General features: G+C 39.3%; 3 protein-coding genes across 10 annotated transcripts in view; 2 read left to right on the top strand and 1 right to left on the bottom strand.

Annotated features, from left to right (window-relative positions):
* CEP170 (centrosomal protein 170) overlaps positions 1-13,068 on the bottom strand; it is a 94,521-nt gene extending 81,453 nt beyond the window's left edge. For 3 of the 7 annotated variants that reach the window (XM_064708827.1, XM_064708828.1, XM_064708829.1), the window contains exon 1: positions 12,843-13,064. The gene's annotated coding sequence lies outside the window, so the exon portion shown is untranslated. Of the gene's footprint in view, positions 1-12,842 lie in introns of all 7 variants that reach the window. The other 4 variants (XM_064708831.1, XM_064708833.1, XM_064708834.1 and 1 more) reach the window with 4 other exon arrangements.
* On the top strand, positions 12,545-13,081 carry LOC135445149 (putative uncharacterized protein PSMG3-AS1). Its single transcript, XM_064707185.1, has one exon. It carries the CDS (start codon positions 12,545-12,547, stop codon positions 13,079-13,081), a length of 537 nt encoding a protein of 178 aa, XP_064563255.1.
* A 15-nt stretch (positions 13,082-13,096) lies between these two features.
* Positions 13,097-27,363, top strand: part of SDCCAG8 (SHH signaling and ciliogenesis regulator SDCCAG8) — a 106,255-nt gene continuing 91,988 nt past the window's right edge. The window contains exons 1-7 of one of the 2 annotated variants that reach the window (XM_064708836.1): positions 13,097-13,127; positions 19,811-19,972; positions 20,080-20,162; positions 23,685-23,789; positions 24,196-24,321; positions 24,702-24,842; positions 26,203-26,267. In XM_064708836.1, the coding sequence (XP_064564906.1) occupies positions 13,118-13,127; positions 19,811-19,972; positions 20,080-20,162; positions 23,685-23,789; positions 24,196-24,321; positions 24,702-24,842; positions 26,203-26,267 (692 nt within the window). In that variant the 5' untranslated portion in view covers positions 13,097-13,117. Of the gene's footprint in view, positions 13,128-13,403; positions 13,671-19,810; positions 19,973-20,079; positions 20,163-23,684; positions 23,790-24,195; positions 24,322-24,701; positions 24,843-26,202; positions 26,268-27,363 lie in introns of those variants that run through there. The other variant, XM_064708835.1, reaches the window with a different exon arrangement.

The raw sequence follows: 27,363 nt of genomic DNA, 5'->3' as shown, positions 1-27,363 counted from the left end.
TGGAGCCTTTTACAATTACCCTCGACAGCCAAGTCCACAGATGTATTTTTCTTGGAAATACACTGAGTTGTTTGTTCCAAGATCAGTAACAAAAGCCCTACATTAAAAAAAAGGAAAAAAAAAGTTGGATGAACTTATTTTACAAAGCAACAAAAGCTCAGACTTTAGCCTTAAAGTTGCAAGAGATGTTTGCTCTAGGCAATCTTCACTGTCTGAAGAGAGGCACTGCGTGTATATGCACAAAGCATAAAAATAATTCTGTGCCATAATTATGTTGAGCTCCATGGGTACTCTGTGATGTAATTAACATCAGGACAAGCTTAAAATCAAAATTATTTAAAACTTAGCATGGTAACTCTGATGCAAAGAGATCAGATTTTTTTCAGCATTTTACAGTATCAGACAAAAACAGTGGACTTCATTTTTAGAATTAATCTTTTTCTGATGGGAAGTCCTCTTCCTGGAGATTCATATAAAAACTGAGTAGAACAAGGCTTAAAATGCCTTATATTTTAATTATTTGTTTGGTTCTTTAATCAGAAGCCAAATAGTCCAAAAGAAATCTAATCTTGCAGTCTGGAATATGGCATTTCTTTAATGTTTGTCCTCCTATCTCTCTCGTTCCCATGAAATGAAACTGAAAGGTACCAAACGTAACACTTTCTCAATGTCTCAACACATAAAAACAGCTGTCAAAATGACAGTATTAGAAATTCAGCAAGACAGAAAGCAGGGTAGGACATTTGCACAAATGCTAAGAATATCCATGGTTTTAATGATCCATTCTACCTATTGCTAAGATTTTAAAATGTAAATGGCTTCCCCACAGAGAAGCTATTCCACATCTGCTTGTGGTGCCTACTCACTCCTTTCCTGTGTGCAGTAAACAAACAGGAATGTAGCTACTTGCACAGTAAGTCTTAATTCTATTTCTTCTACTATTTCTTATTAACTAAATGTCATTAAACAGTTAAAAGTGAATTATCAAAATAAACTTTCAGAATTAACAGATAAAATGCGTATAGAGCTCAACATTTTTATGCAAGAACTTGCTTGAGCAGGTAGATTACAACCCACCAACTAAATCACAATCAGGAGTCCTCACTGCTAGGTAAGCAGACTACTTTCATGTGAACTTTATAAGCCTGTTTAATAACTGGGGATTTAAACTTGATTCAGTACACTAGCATATATTTTGCAAAATGCTGCAATTAAAATCTGATTCATTTCAGAATACTTGGAAACCACTGGAAAATGCTTTTATTAGTATCATACTACAAATATTTTAAAGGCTATTAAATGAATGTGCGTATTTCAATGGAGAGAAATCTGGAGGAATCTATGGGAAGAAATCTATATAGATTTATTTTCCATTGTAAGTAAGTTCAATAACTTTTCACCTTAAAACAAAAAAACAAAAAAGAAAAAGAGAGATGTGAAAGGGAAGGCTAAATGGGAAGAACTCCAAACTGCACACACTTCTCCAAGCATCAAACCAAACAAGAGGAAGTGGTTCTGCAACCCCATCCACAAAAAGGGATCAAGTCATGCTTCTTGTCTTTTTATTTGCACTTTAGTGAACAAGTTTGAAGGCTTGGACTTTTCTTAGTTTAAGAACTACCCACACTTATATGGAAGTTACTAATTTTAAGTCTCCAACAAAAAGATTATACTTCAAACTCTGTTAAGCTCAGCTGCTTTGTAAAGCAAGACTGACTATGCTGCTGCAGTAGAGAAATAATCTTCTGGTTAACCAAAAATATTTTACAACATTTTAAGATGGAACTAAATATGGACAAGAGCATAAGAAGTTGATTAAGACAGACCATTATGAGTTCCATTGTTAAAGGCTGGAACAATGTGCATCCTGTATTCTTTAAATTATTCTATGTTTCCCAGAATCTTGGAACGGGTAAGGTTGGAAGGACTTAGAGTGGGTCACCTGGTCAAACCTCCCTGCCCAAGCAGGGTCATCCTAGAGCACAGAGCACAGGATTGTGTCAGACAGTTCTTGAGCACCTCCAGTGATGGAGACTCCATAACCTCTCCTAAAGTTCCTGTGCATCAGGGTTTTTTAAAAATGTATTCTCTTTCTACCACACAGTTAGCAATTAGAACTCTTACTGAAACCATTTTTAGTTACCTGAGGAAGTAAGGCTCAAGCAAACATTTTGTTTTCACCAATTGCTCCTCCCAAAAGCAAGCTTTAGAGAGCTGGAGATTTCAGAGTTACAAAGCTCCATTCTCAGGAAAATGGAGAGCTGAGCAGAACAAGTTCAAAAGAACAAGTCTGTTGTCCCACTAGAAACACCGTGCTACCAGTTCAGCAATTCCCAGCTCCTTACAGCCTGCTGGCTGACCTGTGCTCACATGGCTCCTTTGTGCTCTCACTGCCTTTGAAGGGCCTTTGCCACTCAAGTTATTTTTCCCCACAGAACATTGTGGGGAACAGAACAAGTTATTTTCCCCAAGAGTGAGCTCATGTGCATGTTGAGATTCAGTACAGTTTGGGATGCAGGACACATCCCTAAGAAACCAGACATTACTTGTTCTCCTGCATATATTTTTCTATTTTATCATAACAGGATTGCTTTACTTCAAATCAAAGGCAAAGTGCTTTCCCAATGATGCCAGAATTTCAGAAGTGGGGTTTCTTTTCCCTTTAGCCTTGACTGCACAAGCCATGCACTATCGCACGCTAGAGGGAGGGAGAGAAAAAATTCAAACATTCCCTGTACTTGGTTCCCAAGATGAGCAGGTTAAGGGCCATCCCATCCAGGCACACAAGCATTTTGAACAAAATGAGTGCATTCTCATGGCATTGAAAGATAAACACACAGACACCATAATGGATTAAAGAGAGGTTTCATTAATAATGGTCCAACTGTGTCCATCAATACATCCACAGAAGTTGAACTATACAGTTAGAAAACAGCTGGTCTAGAATACACCAGTAACTAACAACTTGCAATCTTTTGCAGACAGAAAGGCAGCTGAAAAAATAAAAGAATACTGAATAATCATGACAAAACAATTAATCTTTATTATCTTATTTTCATTCTAAGTAGTTAAAAAAACCTCTATGAACAACAGAGCTCCAAAGACTAATTTTTATTCAAAATTTATCCTCAACTTCAAAGTGCTTTTCAGTTATTTTTGCAGATTTGGTTAGAGAGAAAGAAAACACATTTCCAGATTCTGCACAGCTTTTAATATTTGGTAAAATTCCAGTGTATGCAGAATTTATGAGAGGGAAGCAGCCTGTGCCTAAGTTTTACTAGCTGAAACAGGGAAGGTAGCTTAATTAAATTTAAAGATATAAATACAGGAACAGTATGGGATGTGAAATTTATATTGTGGCACTTTTTCCTTATTAGCAGCTCCTCTATACACACTTGTATTGCAGCAAATCTCAAGGAGCCTGCTTGTGTGAAGTACCTTGTGTTCCCTGCATCTGCCATGGAATAGGAGTTACTATGCAAAATTAATATATACTATCTAATTAATATATACTGAGAACACTAATACTCAGATTAAGATACCCTGCCATGAGCTGCTTGCATGTCCAGAACTTCACAGTATTGACTTATTTTCAAATCCTAGTGTTGAAGATTCAGTGGACAGGCAAAGGGGCATTTTTAAGCCTCACCAAACAAATGCTGAAGTGAAGAAGCTGCAGTTCCACATTAGCCCATGCCATTTCTCTGCTGCCAGGATCCCAGCCCAACCACAAAGTCAGGACTTCTCCCTTCACCACAGCTGCAGGCCACACGTGCCTGTGCAGCTGAGCTGGGCTGTTTCGATGTTCAGCTCGCCACACAGTAACTCTTGTGCTCTTCTCCCCTCCCATAAACAAATGAATGGTGCCCAGAAGCTACACACCAGGGTAGGACCAAAGCAAAAGGGATGAGGCTGTGCAGGTGAGAGTGGCAGAAAAAGGGAGAACAGGGCAGGACCAGGACAGACAGTAGCAAGCTCTGCTTAGGCTGCTATGAGAACACGAGGCAATTCCACCAAATCCCCCTAAGTCTCACAGAACTTATTCTATTTAGACCAATCTATAGGAATTGTAAGGACTATTAATACAGAATTAACACAGAATGGCTTGGGTTGGAAGGGATCTCAAAGATCATTAAGTTCCAAACCCCCTGCCATGGGCAGGGCACATTCCACAAGACTCGGTTGCTCAGGGCCCCACCTCACCTTGAACACCTCCAGGGATGGGACATCCACCACTTCCCTGGGCAACCTGGTCCAGTGCTTTCTATTCAAATATAAAGTAGCTTTTAATATTTATCCATTAGAGATTAAAACTATATATTTTTTAAAATGTTTCAGTGTGTAATTTTATTCTTTTTTCACTTGCTCAACCATATTTTATACGACACCCAATGATCAAATCCTTAGTCTCTCATCTCATGTTGGTCTTCTAAATCTGTTTTAGATCAGTCATCCCTAATGTGAATAAGTATCATGAATAGAAAGGAAGAATTCCTATGGAAATAACTATATATATAAAACAATACATGGACATTATTGAATATTTTTTTAAGATCAATGGCATTGTCCCTCAAAAACCACAAAAGATAAAAATAGCAAGGCTTAATGCTTTTCTTGGTTTTGCAATAAAACTGTACAAAGGGAAAGACTCACAGAATCCAAGAATGCAAGGATCTTAACCTCTTTAAACTAGTATTGTCCCACAATGCTGCTTGAATTAATTTCATTAACCAAGCAAAAAATAGCAGTATGTTTGATAATATTCATACTTTTAAATTAAATTAAAGGTTTCCATTTGCCTAAATTGGACAACAAATAACTCATGACTTCCTGATTCAGTTGTCTTGATGGTTCAGCCTTTATTTTTACTGCCACATTTCAAAGAACTTTATTATATGCTATAGTCTGTCCAGACTTCTAAAGGAATTCATCTTGTTGGATATTCAAGTAAATATCCAGCTATATTAGCCAAACCAATTGAAAATGGTTATTGTGTGGGTATACAAATGAGGTAAGTAAAATTTAAGACCAAAAGCAACATCAAAAACTCTGGCAGAAAGAAATTTCTCACTTCTTAATACACTAGAACTCAAGCCCTGATGAATAAAAAAAAGGCTTTAAAACACATCAACTACATGCAGGTACTGAAAGGTGATTGAAAGGCTGCATAACTTAGCTCCTTGTTCTGTCACAAACAGTGACCTCCTCAAAGCCAGTAACCAGGCAGCATTTTGAAACAAGCCCCGTGCAATGACAATCCTCCAAGAGTTCAATACAAGCCAGACTCTGGAGTATCAGTCTGCCCTAAGGGGGAAGGTGACTGTTGCTATTTGCAGCTTCAACAACACAACACTTAACACATTTAACTTTGACAGCTGAAGTTGCCAATAAAGTGTGCTAAAGAAAATGCATTCAGGCCACAAAAATGGAGAAAAGCAAAATGTGTTTGCATCCAGTATGCAAGACAATTATGTGTTATTTATATGTTTCAAATACTAGAGAAAGTAGTATTTATTTCAGGAAAATGGAAAAAGAAAACATTGGTTAATGACAAGCAATAAACTTCTTACAGCAAGCTAAAGAATATAATGCAACAGAATTATATGGGGCTTTGTGTTGCTGTGTAAAAACAGATCCTGCCATCCACAGATGTAACCTGCAGCACCTGAAGAGCCACTGACTGCACTAAGACCTGGGGCAGACAGAAACTTACCCATGCCCAAGGAAGCCAAAAATAAAATTCAGAATGAGAAAAAGAGCCAACAAAAAACAGGGTATAAAGATTCGGCATCAAGTGGCAAACTATGATTACAGAAACAATGATACATTTTCTGCAATGACTACCTTATTTAAAGTATTGTTATTGTCAAACTTAAAAAAGAATTTTAAAAAAGTTTGTGACCATATCTGGGCCTTCAAGTGATTGACTCAATTTATATCCAAGCTTAAGTTCAACCTGACTTTTTTGTGCAAACGTATTCTTCCATTGCTTATTATTAGTGTTCTTTTCTGCTAGTTTTGTTTTGGTTTTGGGTAATGTTCTTCTTTTAAATGCTTATTCTTTTCCATAATACTCCTACTGACTATATCCTACTGACTAATTTCAGTTCTATGCCAGCAACATTAACCTTCTTACTGTTCTCCAACTATGACAAAAACTGAAGAGAACAAAGCCAAATCTACAGGGGAAAAAAAAAAACCAACAACAAAAAAAACCCCAAAATAAAACACGTTCATCAGAAGCCTCAACACAGCTCCCCACAGAACAACTGGAGACAATTCTCTCCATCAGGAATCTGTTTTCACATGAAAAACACTCATATGCTTCCAATCTTCATTTCAGACCTTGAGGAATTCATGCCTCTCTGATATGCCACGTAATGTGGCATCTGTGGCACTGACAGTGGGCATGCAATTGCACCTCTCAGAGGAGCACTCAGCAACAAACAGGCACAGGATTGCTTGTGATTTATTAGGACTGGAGCTTGTGTAAAAAGAGACCACAAGGTGAATTTAAAAGCTGATTAATTAAGATTTGATTCATTAAAAACATGCCACAGAGTTTGTGATCAAAATGCTAGAAGTTGAAACTAAAAACACTTACCTAAACAAAGAGGCAGGAATTATGGCATACTTAGAACTAATTAATTTCACTGAGGCTGTTCAAGATTCAACTCTACAATGACTTCATCAAAATAAAGGCTCTACCCAATTATCACCAATCTGGCCCAATAAAATAATCAGCATGATGTTTAAATGACTATGAGAGCATGATGACTGCACAACACTTAGAATAAAAACAGTTTTTGAAAAAGACCTTTTATTATGTTTATCAACAAGAACTGTAAAACAAACACACAATAATCACCAAAGCCAGTATTATCTGTAACATGAAAAAAAATACGTAGGTTCCATAATTCTTATGTCAACAAGTTAATATTATTCTTCAAAACTCTTTGCTAATGCAAAAGCTAACAAGTTCTGGGTTCTCAGTGGCTCCTTAAAGGTTTCCTGACTAATTTCTGCTTAAAATTAAAAAAAAATTTGTAATAGCCAGTGTCACAGTCAACTTCAAGCTAAAATTCAAGCTGAGCTTTTGACTAGTGAATCACCTCAAAGAGTCATTCCTACAAGAATGGTTTCACCCTTATTTCACCTGACTACACCCCCTGAAAACCAAGTAAAATGAAAAGAAAACATGACCACTTAAACAAAGAGGAGATGAATGACCAGAAGAGTAATCATCATTATTCTCAAAAAACTGGGACAGCTTTTTTGCAGTAAAACAAATTGTAGAAAACCAAGACTTTAATTATTTAATTAAGCTGATATATTGCTCAACATGAATAAAAAATTAGGTCATTTTTACTGAATTGCCTATGCAAGACTCAATTGAAGAAATGAAGACCAGGTGGAAGGAACAATCCTTAACAGGAACTACACCTTATCTAAAAGTTTGAAGCAGAAAATGGATGGGAGGCTAGCAATGCCTCAGCAGAAAGCAAGAAATATTGCTTGAACCCTTTTCAACTCTCCCTTGGCACCAGGTTACACCTATTCTTGGAGAAAAGATAATGGGTATAAATCAGAAGAAAGGTCCATCTATGGGGTCATTTTAAGGAAGATTCCAAAGGGGAAAAAAAGAGAAGTAAAGCTACAATATTACTCTTTAAGTGTTTTCACGTTAGTAAATGACACTGTAGAGTTAAGTAGAATTATTCCTGACATCAAGATTCCTGTGATGATCCAGTTCCATGGGGCTAAATAATCAGCCAGGTAACAGGGTAGGGAGGAGAGAAGGTAGGATTGATGACAGCAGGAAGTACGTTCATGAGAAAACTGAAAAGGTATCATGACACACTAACTTCCTGCATTTTTCTTCCTAATTCTGAAGTGCAATCTACTTTGAGAAGACAAATAAGACAAAATTGAAAAGGCTTTGGTTTTGAACACAGAATAGAATGCATATTTAGATGGGCAAATATTTGCAAATGAATAGAAAGATCATCAACAAAATTATTTGGGCATATAATTTTGAGGGAAAAGTTGCAAGTACATCTGATTAAATGCACTGCGTGTATTACTACTTTCAGACCATAATGACTTGCTAATGGATTGATTACAAGTTTTTCGTATGCCACAGCTGAAGACTAACTAAATACCCTGTGCACAAAGAAACATCTTGGAAATGCCAGGGAGTGGCACCACTTCTGTTATTATGTCTCTGAAAAGCTCAATAATTGCAGTTCTTCCTGGAAAGAAACAAAATGAGCAGAACCAGGATTTTGTTTGGAAAGAAGTACAAAATGAGATCTGGAAAATGCACCACACAGACTTCAGAAGACTCAGCTATTCGTCAAGGACAATACCCTCTTAAGTTTCACTGACTAGATCAGAATATAAAACATTTCAGTTCAAGAGAATGGAAACAAGTAAACACAGGAGTCTATTACAAGAACACCAAACCTTGCAATAAAAGAAGCAAAAGCAACCAAAGGAGCAAGACAGGAAGAGATCTGCAGTTGTTGGACCTGAGTCAGCCCACTAGATGCACCAACGGGTGATGCCGAAGCTCTGAAAAGCACCTAGCTAAGGAAAAGTCTATTTTTTCACTAACAGTTTATCAGAGGAGAAAAAGAGAAGGAGAAACAAGGCTGGGCTTTGCTGGGCTCACATGTGAAAAATGTATCACATTCTATTCAAGGAATAAAAATAAAAACTATGTTTTAATCTCTGTTTTGAATTTAAAAACTTACTCTTTCTCAAAACCACTTCCTACTAGAACCATCCTACAATTCACAAAACCCACATACTTCAAAACTAGTAAATAGGAGAGACAAAACTATGAAAATACTTGAAAATTTACATCCCTAAATTCCATAAAGGAGAAGATACCAACATTAGCCTGGACCAAAAATTCTGCTCATCCTAGTACAAAGGCCACAATGCTTAACAGAACTACTCATCCTTCCTTTTTTTACATTTACTTTCCAGAGAAATTTTTTTTTCTTCCAGAGATAAGTTCTGAATGTTTAGTCTGTGGCTGTGAACATTTTACATATCAAGGACCCCAAATAAAGACTAACAGAACAAACCCAGTATCTTAATTTTTTGTTTTCTTGGATTAATACATAACCCACCTCCTGTCTGACCACAGCAGCCTTTAGTGGTGCAGGGGACAGGCATACAGGACAGTAAAGCAGATTAAATCTGTCTTTGCTACTGGAAAAATGAGTATTCCCCTCTCTCTGGCTTGACACTGCTGACCCCGTTCTGTGTACTTGCTCTGGCACTCATCTGACCACACAATAAGATAATTCAATTTGCTAATCCAAGGGAGGAAGGAGAAAAAAAAAAGAGCAAAACAAAAAGAAAAGAAACAGTGTTCTCCTGGGTTAGCGGAGTGAATTAACTTCTCATGTACTTTGCAAACTACCAGAGCCACTGCAACAAAGCAGGGCAGCCATGCTGTACCAAACCCAAAGAGAAGGGAGTGACTGGGAATCTCCACACAGAGCCATGAAGACAGGAGAACAACTAGCCAGCCTCTTTAATATCCACCCCACTCCCTTACTTCTCCCCCACAATCTAAGAGCCAGCAGAACACACCTCAATTTCAGTGATGCAGCACTGAGTACATTCCCAAACACCGGTCTCCCTACCTGAAATCTAATTACATTAGCAATCTACTAAAATATGATTCTGGCTTTTATTTGAAACCTCTAGGACAAGCTGGTTTTGACATATGAAAAAAAATTATATACATACCAATTTAAAATATAAGGGTTTTTTGAAGGTCAAACACAATTTTAACTAAAAAGATCACTCTACCCACAAATGCACCTGTAGAACAAAGACAGCCTCCCAGCTTTTTGGTGGTAGGGTCAGAGAAACTGAACCACAGAATAGATTTGCAATTTATTTTTTTATTTTTTTGAATGTATAACTGTTCAACAGACATACATGAAGTTGTTTAAGCAACTCTCTTCCCACCCTTATTTGCATGCCTTCTGTTACAGCTGAAGTCACCTAATCACACACTACTTTTCCCCATGACAGCTGCCCCATGGAATGCCCTAGCTGGACTGTGACCCAGGGAAACATCAGCACGGAGCACTGAAGGAAGCTGCTCTCAGTAGAGCAGTCCCTTGAAAATGCACAGATACACACACGGATCAATACTAGAACGGAAGACACGCAGGCCTTTGGTGAGAGCGTTACAAACCTACAGACAATGGAAGGCTCCCACAGGCTCAATCAGCACAGGGAAAATGTGCATTTTAGAGGAGATGCACACATCCAAGCCCAGCTCCCAGCCAGTAGACTTGAAGCTCCATCCCTCAGTCACAAACAACTTCCTTTGCTCAAATTGCAGTCTCTTGGTCACAACACAATCCATTTTTACTACATTATGCATATTCTTCAAACAGAGGGAAGTGCCACTGTGTTCCTTTACAACCTCACAAGTGCTAGAAGCAGAGAGAATTTACTTGTAGAAAACCTCCTATATGCCATATCTCCTATATTCCATATCTGATGCCTCAGTTCAGAATTTTCTAAAGGAAAACCAGAATTTCACAGCTTTTCTTTGCTTTCTAGCTAAAGTAAAAACAATCTGTTGTGTCTCAGTTCCATTCTGCCTGCAAAGCTAAGAAAAGCGGTGCTAACATGGAAACTGTCCTGAATCAAGGAGATACTATGGTATCAATGCACATTAAATACCTTCTCCCTGCAATGCCAAGAACTGGAAATGGTACTGCAAAATCCATTTCTGCAACTTCTCATGCCTTGGGTTTCATTCCAGGTATTCAATGAAGTTTCCAAGCTCTCACCTACAACCAACATAAGACTTTTCCAATCCATTTTCATAAGCTGGAGCTTTTCTGGCTTGTTTGTTATCATCAGACTTTTTAAGAAATTTTGCTTGTCAAGTCCATCACAGCAGATGAAACTCAATACAGAAATAAACCATTGTTTTTTTCAAAAGTCAGATTAGATATGGGAAATAGTCATATGTCAAAACCACTCCCCAAACAATGCACTGTCATGCCGAAGTTTGGTAACAACTTAGAAGGTTTCTCTTCAAAAGAATTAAAGAAAGCATATTAATCTGATCTATTCCAAATAACTTCAAGATTCTTGAGATTTTGACAAAATTCCTTGTATCCCCAGCTGCACTACTCTCTCTATTCAGCCACCCTTCCTAACCTCTATCAGACAAAGGAGGAAAAAAAAGCCAACCAGAACAGAACATTTACATGAAGGTGAAAAAGTGTTTTAAAAAGTGTTAATCAAAGAATGAAGTGAGATTCTTTGCAGCGTTTATGTTTGACTTTTTCCTCGTTTAACAACGTTGAAAGTTGAGGAGCTTCCATATCAGCAGAGTTTAGCAAGACAGACTTCTCAGCATCTGGACACAAAGTAATTCCTAGAGGAAATTAATCATAGGAAATCACAGCATATGTAATCATGTCTCCTCCGTTCAGTTTACAAAAACTGTCCCATCCCACATATCATTTTGCAGACGCAAGCCCAGGGCCAGAAACGCTGTCACAAAGCATTGAATGGCATTCCAAAGGAGAAAAGATGATCATCGCAGTGCTAGAACAGGCTTCATTCTTTCAAAGTACTTAAATATTTTATGAGTACCTTTGCTTTCACAGGGAAGAAAATAATTTCCTCCAAGTGCAGATCAGTGGATGCTATCTAATCTCCTGTCACAATAACGCAATCCTTATGTACACACAACTCATCAGCATCGCATCTACATCTCTTTTTTTTTTTTTATTTCCATCAAGCCGCGAGCACTGATGGGCTAATTGTCGGCTTGTGCTGGAAAGGCGCTCAGCACAGGGCGGCCGGCGGGGCTGGCGGGCAGCGCTCGCTGTGCCCGCCCGGCTCCCGGCTCCCTTCCCCGCTGCCCCGGGGCGCGCCCCCGCCCCGCTCCGCCCCTCCCGCCGCTTCCTCCGCCCGACGCCGCTTTCTGCTCGAAAATCGCCATCGGGTTTTTGTTAGCGCAGTAACCCGTTCGTCCCCACGGCGGGCGCACAAAGTGGGCCCGCCTGCTCCTCGCCGCCGGGGACAAAAACCCTGATTGCATGTTTTTCCCGGGAAGCGCCTGGAAAAAGGAAAAGCTCACGCCTTCGGGAGGATATTTTCGGAAGCAGGGAGACCTGACTCGTCGGCTGGAAATACGCAATACGAGAAAAGGCGAAACCCGCAGATTTTCTCCATCACCCTTTCACAGAAGACATTATTTTTAGAAGATGGGGGGAAACGCTGCATCCCAGACGAAGGGCGTCACTGATTTTTAAATCCGGAGAAACACGCTGCCTCCAGCCCCGGGGCAGACAGTGAAAGAAGGTCACCCAAAAAAAAAAATATTAAACCTCTGGAAACGTCTCCGCAGGAACCGCGGAAATCCGCCCGCGGGAGGGGAGGCTGCGCAGCCCCGGGGGTGGGTGTGCCGGGGGCGCCCCGCGGGCGCGAAGGGGCAAGGAGACGCGGGCAGCGGGATCCGGCAGCACCGAATGCCAGACGTGGGATGCCGCCCGCGTCCCGCCTGAGGCGATGCCCTCCGGCACCGGCGATGGCCCGGCGCTGGCGAGGGGAAAGGGAGGCGGGGGCGCGGAGTCAGCTTCGGGCCCGACGGGGGAGGGGGAGCGGGCTGTGCCCACACCGTGCTGCCTCCCCCTCCGCCGGCCGCAGCCCACCCGGGTCCCGGCGGGCGGGCACCTCCGGACACAATAGGCACCGGGCGGACCGCGGCCCCTCTCCCCGCCACGGCTCCCGCCCGACCCGCAGCCCAGGGCGGCGGCGGCAGCAGCATCATCCTCACTCACCCCTCCGAGGAGGCTCGCGCGCCGGGGAGGGGCCGTCGCTAGCGGGTGCTCAGCGGGCCGGCATCCCGCGGGATGCGGGAGCGAGGGCGGAGCGCTCGGTGTCCCTCTGGCAACGGCCCCGGCGTTATTCCCTGCACATAGCGGCGGCTAACGGCACCGCGGCACCGCGCCGCACTGCGCACGCGCCGGGGCCCGGCGGCGGCGGGGCCGCGTGCGCCTGCGCCGCCCGCAGACAATAGCGCTCCCCGGGGCTGCGGGCGCTCCCCGCGCGGGCGATGGCGGGAGGTAAACGGTGCTTCCCGCTCCGATCCGCCCCGGCCGTGGCGGGACCGGCGCTGAGCCCGCCGCAGGCCCGAGGGCGTAGGCGGACGGGCTGTGATGTGCGCAGGCGCGACTGCGGCCGGGATCCACAACAAAGGGGAGACGGGTTGCGGCGACCACCCTTTCCCGGTTGCCGGGGGTGGGCGGTGGGCGGGGACTCTGCCTCCGGAGGCGCGGTGCATGCCGGGACTTGTAGTCCCGGCGGCGGCATTCCCGCCATCGGGAAGCGCGACGGATTCCTGGCGTGGCTAGTCTCAGCTGCGGCGGCCGACGGCAACGGTCGGCCACCAGGAGCCGGAGAGATCCCCGCAGGTGGCTCCTCCGAGAGCCCAACGCGGGAAGGTAGAACGGGCGGAACTACCGTCCCCCAGCCTCGCCGCGGGGAGCCCCCGGTGCCGGCGCACAGCGCCGGCTGCTCCCCGGCGGCCAGCGGCGTCCCGATGCGGGAGCCCCGCGGGGAGCGCGCCCTGGAGGAGTCCCTGGAGCGGTACCAGAGGCGCCTCCGAGGTGAGCGGCACGGGCGCGGGGTGAGGGCGCCCGGGTGTGTGGCTGCCCCCGCCCCGCGGAGCGCCCCGGCCGGGCTGGGACGGGCGCGCAGCAGGGAAGTTGTGCCGGGCTGTCCCCACAGCCGATGGCGGGCGCCGTTCTTGCCGTGACACGCTCGCGTCTGACCGTAACGCGGCTCGGGCAGGACCGCTGCTGCTCCGGGGGCGGTTCTGGTTCGTGTGAGGGTTTTGGCCATCGGATTCTAGTTGTGGTAAAGTCAGGGTACAAATGGATTCTGATGCGCGTGGTTGTTTCCCGTGTCAGCGAGTGGTTTCATACGTGCCGCTTTGTCCAAGAAGCGCGGTGTATAGCCCGACAGAGAGCTCCTGAACCTGTCACCCTGACACCTGGGCTTGCCTGCCTTCAGGCTGTCACTGGCTGGGCAAGCTAAATGTCCGAATTCGGAAGAAAGGCAGCGGATGGTTTGTGGGTATGCGATTCTGAAGAAAGCCAGCGGATAGTCTGTGGGTATGCGAACCTCCTGGTGCGAAAAGTTGTGTTCCGAGCACAGCACCCCCACACGGCCTGTTGGGATGTTTCCTGTGCCATGGGAAACAACGTAGCCAAAAGAAGAAAGAAACAAGGATAAAACAATGGAAACATTTTCAAATAGCTACTTGATACTCGATTCTCAGCAAATATTTTTTTACTTCCTTTTCGAAGCAGCGTCAGTTCGTTACATTAGCGATAGATTTCTTTTGTTCCAAGATAGAACTTTGAGGAATGATTTCTGTTTACTTTTCCTGTAGATGAAATGGGCATGGTAATGCTACCTGACACTTGCAGGTAACAGTCATTGCAGAACAGTTAGGCTGACAAATATCAGGGCTGTTTAACTGTGTGTGAGACTATTAGAGCTGACCATATCTAATGGATACATGGATGCATGTATTCCCTTCATACATTTTATTTTATTTTCATTTTATCTTATTCTGACTGGATCCTCTTACACTGAATCTGTTATATTTGTTAAATAATTTCATAACCTGAATTTCTGGTGAGCCTTTCCCCATTACATTCTTGGAAACAATAATTTTCTATTCATACGATGCCAAGGTAGTTTTGATTTCATATATCTGAGGGCGCCTCTCATGAAGAAATAAATATGATGATGCACAAACAACCCCAATACAGGGGCAATATAACCTAAATTTCATTGTGTTTCTCAAAGTAAAAAAACCTCTTTTTTTCTCAGTGATGTACAATTTTTAACTCCTTAGAGCTGTAAAGCATTTCCCACATCATTACTAGCAGTGTTAGGAATTTACTGTAGGATAAATAGGTCATCAAAGTTGTCAAACCTAATGCTTTACCTATTTCTCTTATATTGTTATACAGCTTGAGATTTTTCTCCCCATTGGGATGACCCTGTCATCCAGGTTCTGCAATTTTAGGTAGCATGCTTTGGGCATTATTTAATGTTTTGAAAAACAGTATTCTTAACCTGCCTGTAATGCTTAACATTATCTGGAGGTAGGCTGAGCTCATGGCAACAGATTTTCTCCACCCATGCTGGACACCAGAAGAATCACTTTACAGCCTTACTCAGTTTGATGGAAAGGTGCTTAAGTTCTCAAAGACCAACTGATTATTTCAGTGCAATGTCCTTTGTTGCAAAATGAAATGCCTCAGCAGACAGGGAGCCTGAGTGTTCAGTAAACTGAGTCTGGTGGTCTTAGAGCTCAACAGAGAGGTTTTGATAAATAACAGAGGTTCTATAATGTAGCTTTTCCTGACCTTTTATAATGAAAGTCTTTAATGCTATGTGTAGTACTAAGTTAAGAGTATGGTATTTGTACAGTTGGGGTTATTAGGTTACTGTGTAAACTTACATATAATTGAGATGATTTCAAATGTACCTTAAAAACTTTAGGAGATAATATTTCTAATAAGAAGTTCTCAAGGGAGTAGAAGTATTTTGTAAATGAGAATAAGTGGTGAGCTGCTGTATTCATATTAATAACTGAAAATTGACAGGCATAATATGAATGTCCAATGGGCCTTCTACTGCACCACTGCCAAGAGCAGAGCATGATGCCTTCCTGTGACTTTCCCTTGTTATCCTAACAGCAGTAAGTTGAGAAGACTATGTAAAGTCCAGTTCTTTGTTTTGAGCATATTTCTGGTTTCTTGAACAGAGAACTATCAGCTCATATTTTTTTATGTTGAGTTTTCTGCCTCTTCAGTAAAGAGCACTGGCTCACTGTTGGACCCGAGACAGTGAAAGAGCAGGAGCAAAGGAGGGGCAAACAATCCTTTTTAGGATTGTTACTGAGCCTGATACACTTGTCTACCTCAAGTCTGTCTTAGGATATTGTGGAAAATACATTCTGTATTCCACTGCATTGCTGAGTGCAGTGTCCTACATAATTTCAGAGAATGGAGATGAAACCCTAAGAGAAACAGATGACAAGATAAGATTTTTCTGAATAAAGTTTCATTTTATGGCTGTTTTATATGGTTCCAAAAATAAAACAGGAGAGATGGGAAGTCAAAGCCATCTTAGGAAAAGTGAGTATGTGGCCCAGTTTCCATCACTACAAGTTAGCTGTCACACTGAAGCAGCTTAGAATTACATTCTTAATGTTTTTTTGCCTAGGCCTTTTATTTTTATTTGGCAGATGTTTCTAGGTATTCTTCTGAATATAAAAGGTGCTTTTAAAGGTGGGGAATCTGCCACAAGGAACTTGGCAATGAGGTTTTCACATGTGAGGGTTTCTAGAACTTAGGCAAATACTTAATGCTCTGCAGAAAGGCCTGGTATAGGAACTTGTGACAATGACTGCTGCAGCTGTGCTTTTAAAGATGGTAACTTGGTTAAAGTTATGCTGGAAATTATCTATTTCTCATAGAAAAAGAGACCAAGAAACTAAATCAGAAGGATTTATTATTTGGGAACAGGTGAGCATTTCACACATCTTGGGATCTTTTGAGGCCTGACTAATGAACAGCCTGGTATTGCTCATTGCTGCATGTAAAATCCTAGCAGCAGGTAGTGATAGACAGGATACTTTTAGTCTCAAAACTGCCATATAGTGTGTTACTTCCACAGTAACATGCCTGTGTTTAGCAGCCAAGAAAGAAGAAGAGCTGGATGTCAGAATGGGAAGTAAAGTTCCAAGATGTGTTAAATACAAAAAACCCTATAACCAAATTCTCAGTTTCCATATTTTTCAGCACTTACTTGACTGAAAAGATATATGGTATAATATTTTAGGTTTTTAGCTGTCAATGGAAGCAAATGTTGATCTTATTTTGGACAGGAAAGTTTTCTTTAAATGGCTATAATCTTTCTGCTTTCACTAGTGTGTCTAATTGTATGTTTTGTTAGTTACTGTTTCACAAAAATTCTGCAGGGTTTTTTAAGACCTAAAGAATCAGTGTAATTCCTTCTCTAATTTTCTAAGCTGTTTGCTGATTAGGAACCATAATGGGAAGTGATGCTTTTTGTTGAATTTATAGCCAGTAACTTCATGTTCTTGTAGGCGTTATTAGAACCGGACTGTTAGGTTTGGGTGACAACTTTTTCATAGAGTTGCCATTTGTTTTCTTCAATTTATGCTGCTTAATGGTTCTACCAGCTGGAGTTATTTTCCATGTCTTTCAGGCAATTCTGTTGTTTTGGATGATTGATTCTTTTGCTCCCAGAGTATTTTCTATGGCATTTCCGAGTCCATGAATGAGGTAGCTTTGGTGCTTTCATTTAAAGGAGTACTCTTTAAAAAAAGAGCTCTGTGCAGTCAGTGCCTGAGAAAACATCTCTTGTTTAGGCAATGCTAAACTGACTCAATGCCGTCTGGATTGTTTTCCTGTCAAATTGTTGTTACACTGATTTTTCTTTTTTAATGTATTGAGTTTGATCCATCAGATTTGGGTGCTAGCTTGTCATTTTTCCTAATCATCTCAGATCCTTTGAACACTGAAAACCAAAGGGCTTAATAGCAATTTGTTTTGGTTTTTTTTTGAAGTTTCAATCCATATGAGTCCAAATTCAATTATATCATCAGCTGTTCCAATAGGAAATAGCACTTCAGTGATGTTTAAGCATAGAACAGGAATACATTTGGATTTTATTTGTAGGGTCTTGTTCAGACATCGAAAAGACAGGTGCTGATTGATTTTGATATGCAAATCATAGTGCTACATGTGAGCAGGTTTTAAAGTATGTTTTCACTTGAGGCCATGTTTCTCTAAAATATACTATTACAGGAGTAGCTTAACTGAAACAGATTGAATTGGGAAGACTTAAAAATTAATTGCTTCTGAATTAATTAAAAAATTAATCATGTTCTTCATTGTCCTGTAGTTTGCATCCACAGTGTTTTTTTTTTAAATTCTTTCATATTTAAAAATAATATTTTTACATTGTAAGAAACAACAAACATAGTCTTTCCACTTCTTGGTATACTGTCTTTTATCCTAATGCCCAAAATTATGTTCCTTACTTTGGAAATAAAAAAATACTGTAATGTATTTATTCCCTTTTAGACTTCCAGTTCAACTCTTACTACTCTTACTGAAGTAAGTGTTGGATCCTCTTGCATGTGGTGAATGACACACATGCCATTGTGTAAAGCCACACATGTAAAGCCACACCACTGGGATCTCCTAATTCCCAGTTCCCCAGTGGAGAGTGTTTTTCCTATGACAGCAACATTAGTAATCTGGAAATAGGCAAGATTGTAAGAAATTTAAGGAAGTATTTGATGACGCTTTCCAGAATATGGCGACATTATTTCAGAGGCAGGAAAGTGTTGTCATAAAAAAAATTGGCATCAGTGTGCCATTGGTAATGGTTTTATTGTGTTTCACTACTACTGGCCTGTATGTTTATGGGGAAAGAGGACAGAGTGCAAGAAGATCTCTGTTATCTTTGTGGATGAAGCAATAGCTTGGAGTTCAGAAGCTGTAACACTACAAAGAGAGAGAAGTTCTGGGAAAACCAGTTTATATGGGCTTGGTTGGTTCTGGATTGTTCTGTTGTTTGTCCCTTGGCTAGAGAGCAAATACTGGTACTCAGGGGTTCTCTGGCAGACATCTGCAGGGAATGGGGAAAAGAAGGAACTTTAATGCTCTCAGATGACACACCACATGACAACTTCAATGACATTGAACACTTCTTGACAAAAAAATTATTGCAACATAGTTTGCTAAATATCTAAGCCATTGCATCAGTGCGATACTTCTGCCATTTCTCAATTAGCTCTTCCGCCCTCACAGCATCCTGGAATGCTCAAGAAAGGAAGAAGAGCTTAAGTATGCCAAAAGTGAAATATTTGACCTAAACCCTTCTTTTCTGAGTCATTGCCTTGTAAATGGTATTTGGGTTTGTTTTACTAAATTTTGACTGTTTAAAATATGCTTATGATTTTCGTGAAGTCAGCTGAATCCAAGAAAAAATTTAGAAAAGAATACAAGGAAAAAATATATTGAACATTAGATAAGACCTTTATTGTATCATCTATCAGTAAGTCAGTTCTTGAAAATATTTATATTTATGTGGATAGAGGTTTTCTGTTGTGTTTGTTGGGTGTTTTTTCTAGAATAGTGTGTGTTATTTATTTTTCATGCTGTTCAGAAGTGATTGGTCTTTATTTAATAACTATTTTATGGTGGCTTGGTTTTCTGAGTTATTACTTTATTTACTCAGATATTTGTTTCATTGTGTGATATGTTGCTTTGTAATAACGTGTGGTGGCATCACTAAAATGCAAAAACATTTTTCTTGGTTTCCAATCCTGCATATTGTAGAAAATATAGCATGAGTTTTAGGTTCATTGAAAAGTATGGAAGGTGCATATGCTGGGAAATATTTTAGAGTCAAGTATATTATTACTTGTGCTGCTGCAGAGTCCTAATGTATTGAGGGGCTAAGATGCTATGTTTAGCTCTTCTCTGGAAAAATAGTGTTTACATAGGTTTTTTGGCTGTTTGCATTAGATAATTGCTTCCAGTGGATGAGCTTAGGTCAAGTAGTCAAGCCAGACACATGCTGAATGCTGGTAGTTCTCTTGTGTTTTTTCCCATTTAAAATAATAGCCAGTAAATCCTTTCCTTTTTGTTGTTTCTTGTGGCTAATGATGTGGTTGGGTTTTTTTTAGAGCGTGCCAGTGAAAGCATCTCTCAACTGAAACATGCCTTGTCAAAAGGTGATGGCACTGGATTTGACCAGTCCTCTGTGGATGAGGACAGTGACAATGCAGACAGGGCCAGTGATGACTGTGGGACTGCAGCCAGTCAGGAACTCCAGCACAGTCATGCAGGTAAGATTGCTCTGAAAGCAAATGGTTTAAACATTGTTGGAAGTTATACTAATTTCAATGAGAAAACTAATTATTTATTTGTTTTAATGGTTTTTATCTCTTCCTAGTTAACCAACTTAAAATTTTGTTGCAACAACAAGAAAGAATGGAAAGCGAAGAATCTCCCTCAAGAAGGAAGAATTCATTCCATGTATGTTTTTCTGGTTTAACTTGTGTTGTTTGAATAAATTGTATGCATGTTGATTTTATAGTATAAAGAGAAAAAAAGGAATCATTGAATCATTTTAACTGTCTTAAATATGCGAGCTTCCTGAGGCTATAACAAAAACTTAGCATCCTTATGACCATAATGGAAGAAAAAGGAATCTGTAATACAGGGTTTATACTTTTCTCTTCTTTTTGTTGACCATGTAGTGTGGTCATCCATCCTTTTTGTTTTGAAAACACTTGGGATAGACAACAAGGAAAAATTTCTGAAAAATCAGCCTCTTTTTTGCTTTGACTGAACCTTAAGGATTCTCAGTGTCCTTCTTACGCTTTAACTACGCTTTTTCTTTATAGAGTTAGAGATGTTCATGCAAAAGCAGGTTTTGTAGTTCTCTGCCAAAATGCAGTGGTCTCTGTCAAAGTTTGTTTACTCCCTTACAAGGAGTAAACCTTACAAGGAGCCCCTTACAAGGGCTTCTCAGATGCTGCTTCATTGAAGCAGAACTGCACCACAGTACATGTGATGCACTGTTCAGTTACAGAGCAGCTGAGAGTTGCTAGAATCTTCACAGAAAAAGAATTCAAAGGCACTGCTGCAGTTTTATCTTTTGATGGCCTACACTGAATATTTTTGGCTTATACTAAGCAAGACAAGCAGCTCTTTGCTGTCAAACTTAACAGCAGAATAATCTAAAAGCTGTATTCCTGCTGTGTTGCTTTCAGCCTGTGTAATGAGCATAGCTCTGCTGTGCTGATGTTAAGGAATTTTATTTAAAGTTAACTTTGAGTATTCTAAGATCCACAAGTTTAGTATGGTTGTCCTGCCAGGCATTTTGCCTCATAATGGCATAGGAAAGAGTGTTTTGTAGCTCAAGGGATTGATGGATCATTGGATGACTTTGGCATGACCTGAATTGGTATCAGTTTGTATTTAGCCTTGGAAGGGAGGGAAAGAATCTTTTATTCCATCTTTGGTGAAGTTTTCTATTCATATTGGGAAGCTTTACTAGAGTGGAGAATTTAGAAAATGGAATACTTTTATCCATTTTCTAAATACTTTTATAATTTTTCTTTTATCCATACTGTTTAGAAACTTGGGATAATACTTTCAGGGAGAGGATCAAAGAATGAAGGAATAAACAGAGAAAAAAAAAGGGAATTTACTGTATTGGTACAGTACTGCCCCATTTTTTCCTCTTTACGTTTCCAGTGAGAGATATTCTGTGAAGTGGTGCCTTTACTCTCCTTTGCAGCTGTCCTCCATCTGCTTGAGGACATGAAAGTGTTCTGAAGGCAACCACGTGTAAAGCTCAAAAAAATGTTGAACTGCAAATGTGCACACACACCAAAAATAAGCCCAAGCCCTTATAAAATATGAGCTTGTCCAGTGATTTACTGGACACTGCAGAAATGCTTCTTGTATAAGAAGAATCCAATTTCCCAAAGGTTGAGGAAAGCAAACTTAGATTATGAGTAACCTTAACCTTTTGCTTTGAGTGATGCTGAAATACCCAATGACTGCTGAATAGGAAATGACTGCAGGATCTACAGCTAAATACAACATTTCACAAAAACTTTAGTAACCTTTACCACAATTCATACATATAATGATATTGTTGTGACAAAATTAGCTTTTCTTTCCCATAGATTAAAGTTGCAATAGACACCAAATTATTAAATCCTTTCTTTGATTACACCCAGATGGTTGTGCAGAAATTTTCCTTTTGCCCTACACTTTATCACCTGAGGTCAAGGCCCAGCAAGATTGCTTCATATAACAACTGCAGCTCTGCAAGCTGGGTTTTGGCTAACCTAGCTGCACCCAACCTCTGTTCCTGACACTGTTCTTATAGCTGGAGATGTGATGGATTCCTCTTGTCTCCTGACAGTTTATAGGATGGCAGAGTTTCTGTAATTCTGTGGTTTAGATGCTTGAGATTTGAGACATTCTGGAAAAGTACAAAGTGGGCTAAATTATTTGTGATGTTGGCAAAACTCTTTGTCACCATGCTGAATGCTGGCTTCTAGAGCTGCTAAGCATTTATATTTTAAAAATCCTTTTTGGTATTAAGTATTTGAGTGTGAACAGCATTTCCAAGACTCAGGCATAATTGTTTAGTAATTCATACTGATCAGATGTGTCTTTCAGTTCTGATTTTAATAGTTGGCCAGATTTAAAATCATGCCTCTTATGACCTCTGTTCTTTCACCATCTCACATGTTATTGTGAGAACATTAATTAAAAAATTCCAAATCAATTTACAATCAGTTTATAACAATTATGTTGTTAAAAAGGTAAAAAAAAAAGTCACAGAGATCTTTTTGTGTTGAGAAAATATACTACCTGTTATTTTCTTTTTAGTGAAAAATTCCTTAGCACTATTGTTTACATTACAGTGATGTTTCTCAGTTTAAACATTAGAACTGTTTTTCAGTGAAAAATAATTTGAATAGAAATGGAGGTTTTCCACATTTTTCTAACATTGGTGTGGTGTAACCTTGTCAGGGAGGCAGCTGGAGGTCTCAGCTGCAAGGTGTTCATCACATTTTCAGAGAAGAGGGATGGATGAATAGGAGCCAGAGAAACAGATGACTTACAAATATTGTCAAGGCTACATTATATATACTTTACCTAGTGTGGTTCCTTTTTTGTTTTAGTTTATAAAAGTGTTAGGATTAAGAATTTAAATCAGGATGAATTCTGAGTCAATAGAACATGGAGCTTATGTCTACTGAGCTAGGCAGAATATGTGGCAAATTTGGAATTCCTTCTCTAAAGGGATGTTTTTTCAGATAGTTCTGGGTATCCTCCATTTGTCTCTGCAATCCTGGTTCCAGATATCTCAAGAGTTTCCCCCTCTTTATAAGCCAATACTTGTATTTGGTATAATTGGATTGTAATTGTTGTATTTGGTATAATTGGATTGGTTTTTGTTGCTAGAAACTTTCACGTCATCCTAATTTAAGGATTATACCTTTAGAAGGATTGGACACGGAATTTTAATGCATTGTTGGCAGAACCCGTAGATAAGATAACTAGTACATGTAATAGCCATTAGTAACTAGGTTTGCTTTTTTTTTTTTAATTTTGCTTTGTGGAGGTTTTGTTCAGGTTTGTTCAGGGTTTTTTGGTTTTTTTTTTCAATGGTGAATATTTCAAAAGTAATATTTAAAAACAAGGATGTAAGTGTCTGAATCTTTGATCTCTTTTAGATTTCAATTATATTTGGAAATACAACATGGAATATTTTTGCACAAAAAGGCATGTTTGTGACCCAAAATCATAGGTGTGTGTTGTGTGTTTCAAAAATAGGGATATGCATAAAGATACTTGTTTTCCTTCAGAAGTGTGAACTAGCGTCAATGGAGAAGACTCCATTAACAATTCTGGGTGCATTTTGAAGCCTTACCAGAAAACTGTAGGTTGTATTCTGTGTGCAAGCAAGGTCTTACTGCAACAATGGAAAATCAGAACATAACACATGTTGTTCTTTACCTCCTTCAGAAGCCCCCAGAAGCTGTGCCTGCAGACCTTTTCGATCTTGTTCCTATAATCTCTGATCAGTCACAGTACATTAAACATTTGGAAGCAGAAGTGAAGTTTTACAAGGTATCAGATAACTTATTTGACCTGCTAAAACCCTAGTCCCTCAAATGTGAAGAACTGCATTAAAAGCAGCTTACATTTAAATTTGAGATCGATTGCTGTAATGACCAAAACTGAGCCAAATGCAGCTCAGTAGATTCCTTACCCTGTCTCTTGGTATCTGGTATAAATTTTTTAAGGGTCTTTAAAGACATTTTTACATCGTGTCACAAATACAATTAAGCACTTTTTAAGATTTACAACAGTATAAGCTGCAAAAATACAAAATCTCTCTTTTGCAAATTCTTAGTCTCTCTAAAAGGGTTCAAACTTTTGAAAATGTTCATCTAGATGCCTTGGTCTCAAGATGCATTTCAATATTGATAGCCATCTTAAAGAACATTTTAAATGCAATACCTTCATCCTATAGGAGGAGTTGTGTGGGGTAAAAGATCAAGAACAGTCAGTTTTACTTGAAAATGAGGAACTCCATCAGAAGCTGAAATTCTTAACTGCAGAATACATGTTGAGAGAACAAACTCTTCTTGATGCCTCAGTAAGTTTTTATTTTTTGTTGCTTTAATCAGTGCTCAAGCATCTGGCCAGATTATTTTTATGGAAGGGTATACAAATGGTTGTCTGCAAATGGAATTTTAGTCAAAATTTAATGAGAATTTGTAAATATGGATTTCCTTGGGTAACATAATTTTCATAGGTTGCTAACCTAATTAAATTGTTTATTGTTTCGTATATTCTACTGAGGATTGTTCAGTAGAATATAATGAATATTGTTTATTGGTTCTTATGTTCTATGAATATTGTTTATTGGTTCTTATATTCTACTGAAGATTATAAGGTTCAATACTTAAGTAAGGAAATTTGTTTAAAAAACCAGCCTGCATAATCGTAACTAAAGCATTAATACTTTCATTTTAGGCCAATACTCAGAAATCCTGGCCTGTAGGTGGTAAAGGCTGTAGCACCCACCAGCCTGTCACCTCCTCACTGACACATAACAAAGATCAGGCTTTTGTGGCACCAGCTTCTGGAGACAAAGCCAGATGGCCCATAGAACTGGTTGGTATCACCTTCCTTCACAGACTCCTACCTTTGCAAAACTCTTCAGGATTGTTGTTGTTGTTCCAGTTCTGATGATTGGCTTTCAAAAGACACAGAAGTCTTAGTTGACTGAACTTTAATCTGAGCCCAAATTTTATTCTCTTAAACCTCATCTTCTCATTATATCCTAATTAATATTATTGTGCAGTTAGACACAGATGGCAGGTTTTATCTGCAGATGATGACTTCCCAGAGATAATTCTTGTTTAAAGATGATGACTTCACTGTACTTGGGGGAATCTTAGGTGTAACACAGCACCCAAGCAGGTGGGAACTAGCTGGTGTAATTTATGTAGCCCTCCACACAAGCTCTTTTCATAATGAGTTGTTCTGCTCCTGGAGCAGTACAGGTTCAGTAAGGTACAAAAGTAGTTTTATGCAATCTGCTTTCCCTAAGATGAATTACACACTTGGTGCTTTTAGAGATACAGAGGAGTCCCAGTAATTTAGAGATGATGTTGTTTCTTCCTGTATTTTTAGTTTCAGAGGATATTCATTTTCATTTTGCTCTGCAGTAGTGGGGCAGTTTTGCTATCTTTTGGGAAAAAACTTGGCTAATTGAAAAATTTTGATATGTTTTATTCATGTGCATTTGTGTACTGTGGAATTTATACAGTACTTCAATTATATGGGGTTTGAGGGTTTTTTCATATAAATACATAGTTTTGGGGTTTTTTATACTATTATTTCATAGCTGAAGACCTCAGTGATCACTGATGCCTGCAGTTGTTTGGAAGCAGTGTTTTACAGTAATTGCTTTTTTCTTCATCTGCCACATTTCAATCAGGAGAATCATGTTGATTGTAACTTTGTACTAAGTGTCATAGTGAGCTAAATTTGTAGTGTTTATCTGGTTTTGTTATCACCATTGTATTTAACATGAGTGTGGTTGATTCATATACCTAGTTCTTCACCAGGTATATGAAGAGTAACTCACTGCATTATAAATAAATAGCCTGTGTAACTGAAGTTCTTAATAATTTTGTATTAATATCTGCTGACTTGTGGAAAAGAAAGAGCAAACTCAAGACATGATTATCAGTTTCTGTGAATCATTGTAGAGAACTGAGGAATGCAGTTGGAATTGAAACAATTTACCATATGACGATCTGGCAAAAAAACCTTATTTAGAAACAAAAAAATGGGAGGGTTGTTCACTTTTTAGACTTCCAGAAAAGTGAAATATTTAGGTTTCTCTGCCACTAGTATTTCAGCAGGTTTATGTCCTCAGGGAAAAAGAATGTGGGTAAAGTCTAGGTTTATTTGTAAAGACTGTTATGAAGAAAGTAAGACATATCTTCTCCCATCTTTTCTAAAGGAGAATCTAAAACTTCTTTATCAAGAAAAAGTCAATATCCTTGATGATCAAATACAGTCTCTAAGGTAAAGTTAATTTTTTTTTCCTAAAATAATCCTTAAAAAATTGTCACTGCGTAACAGCATGAATCACTCTTAATCTGAATTTAACTAAGAGAATGCCTGAATGTCTGAATGTTGTGTCTTCTAATAGTATCCCTAAAAACTGGTTTTCTATTAAATTCTCTCAAATATTGATGTAGCAAAATTGAATGTACTGCTTCTTTATAGAAACAGTAGTACATATATATATATATACACACTCATATGTACACATATATGTAAAACATCTCTTTTATATATATATATATATATATATATATATATATATATATATATATATATATATATATATATATATATAAAACATCTTATCTTTTTTACCCTCTTTCCCCTAAGAAAGGTCATGTAATATAGACCATTCAAAGAAAAGAGAGAGGTTACAATTTTATCTTGTGTGACAGCTTCCATAATTAGCTACTTTCTGCTACTGTTTAATCATGTTTTTCCCTCAATAAATTGTGGTTTCATATTTTTGAAAATGCTAGACTGTTCTGTGTGTAAAAAGAGTTATTGGTAGGGAGACAGGTTAAAAGAATACTTTGGTGAAACCAGCAACATACAAAGCCAGTTGTCTTAGTGAAGGTAAAGGAGGATCTTTAATTTCAGCTGTCATGATCCAATTTTTTTTCCCCCTTGGCCTCAAGTGTTATATTTACTCAAAAGTAATTGTTGGGGATTGTCTCAAAAGTTCCTTAAGTACATTATTCAGCCTCTGATTTCTCCTAAGAGGCATGATCTTGCAAACAGGAAGTTCTGCAAAACTAAATTTTATTGAAGTGAGAAATTATATTGCTTTCAGTGATATAATTCTTTCTTCCCTTTTAACTTCAAGGATGAGTATACACAGAACTTGCTGATTTCTGTCCAAAACTTTGCAACAATAGGTTTGTTGCACCACGACTGTGTAAGGATATATGCAGAGCAAATTCTGTTCAGGTTATAGTGGGTTATATGTAATAGACCAAGTACTAAAATTGGAAAAAGTGCACAGAAGATTTTCCAGATGGAAATAAGAATGCACGCAGTGTATATATCATGTGCACAGTAAATCCAATGCAAG

Source organism: Zonotrichia leucophrys, chromosome 3, assembly GCF_028769735.1.
Source record: "Zonotrichia leucophrys gambelii isolate GWCS_2022_RI chromosome 3, RI_Zleu_2.0, whole genome shotgun sequence".
In the NCBI taxonomy this organism is placed as follows: domain Eukaryota; kingdom Metazoa; phylum Chordata; class Aves; order Passeriformes; family Passerellidae; genus Zonotrichia; species Zonotrichia leucophrys.
The sequence above is the reverse complement of the archived record's forward strand: the minus strand, read 5'-3'. Positions and strand labels throughout refer to the sequence as shown.

Bases quoted from the DNA above. Each gene is read 5' to 3' on its own strand.
- LOC135445149 (XM_064707185.1), top strand. From the start codon at position 12,545: ATGCCGCCCGCGTCCCGCCTGAGGCGATGCCCTCCGGCACCGGCGATG.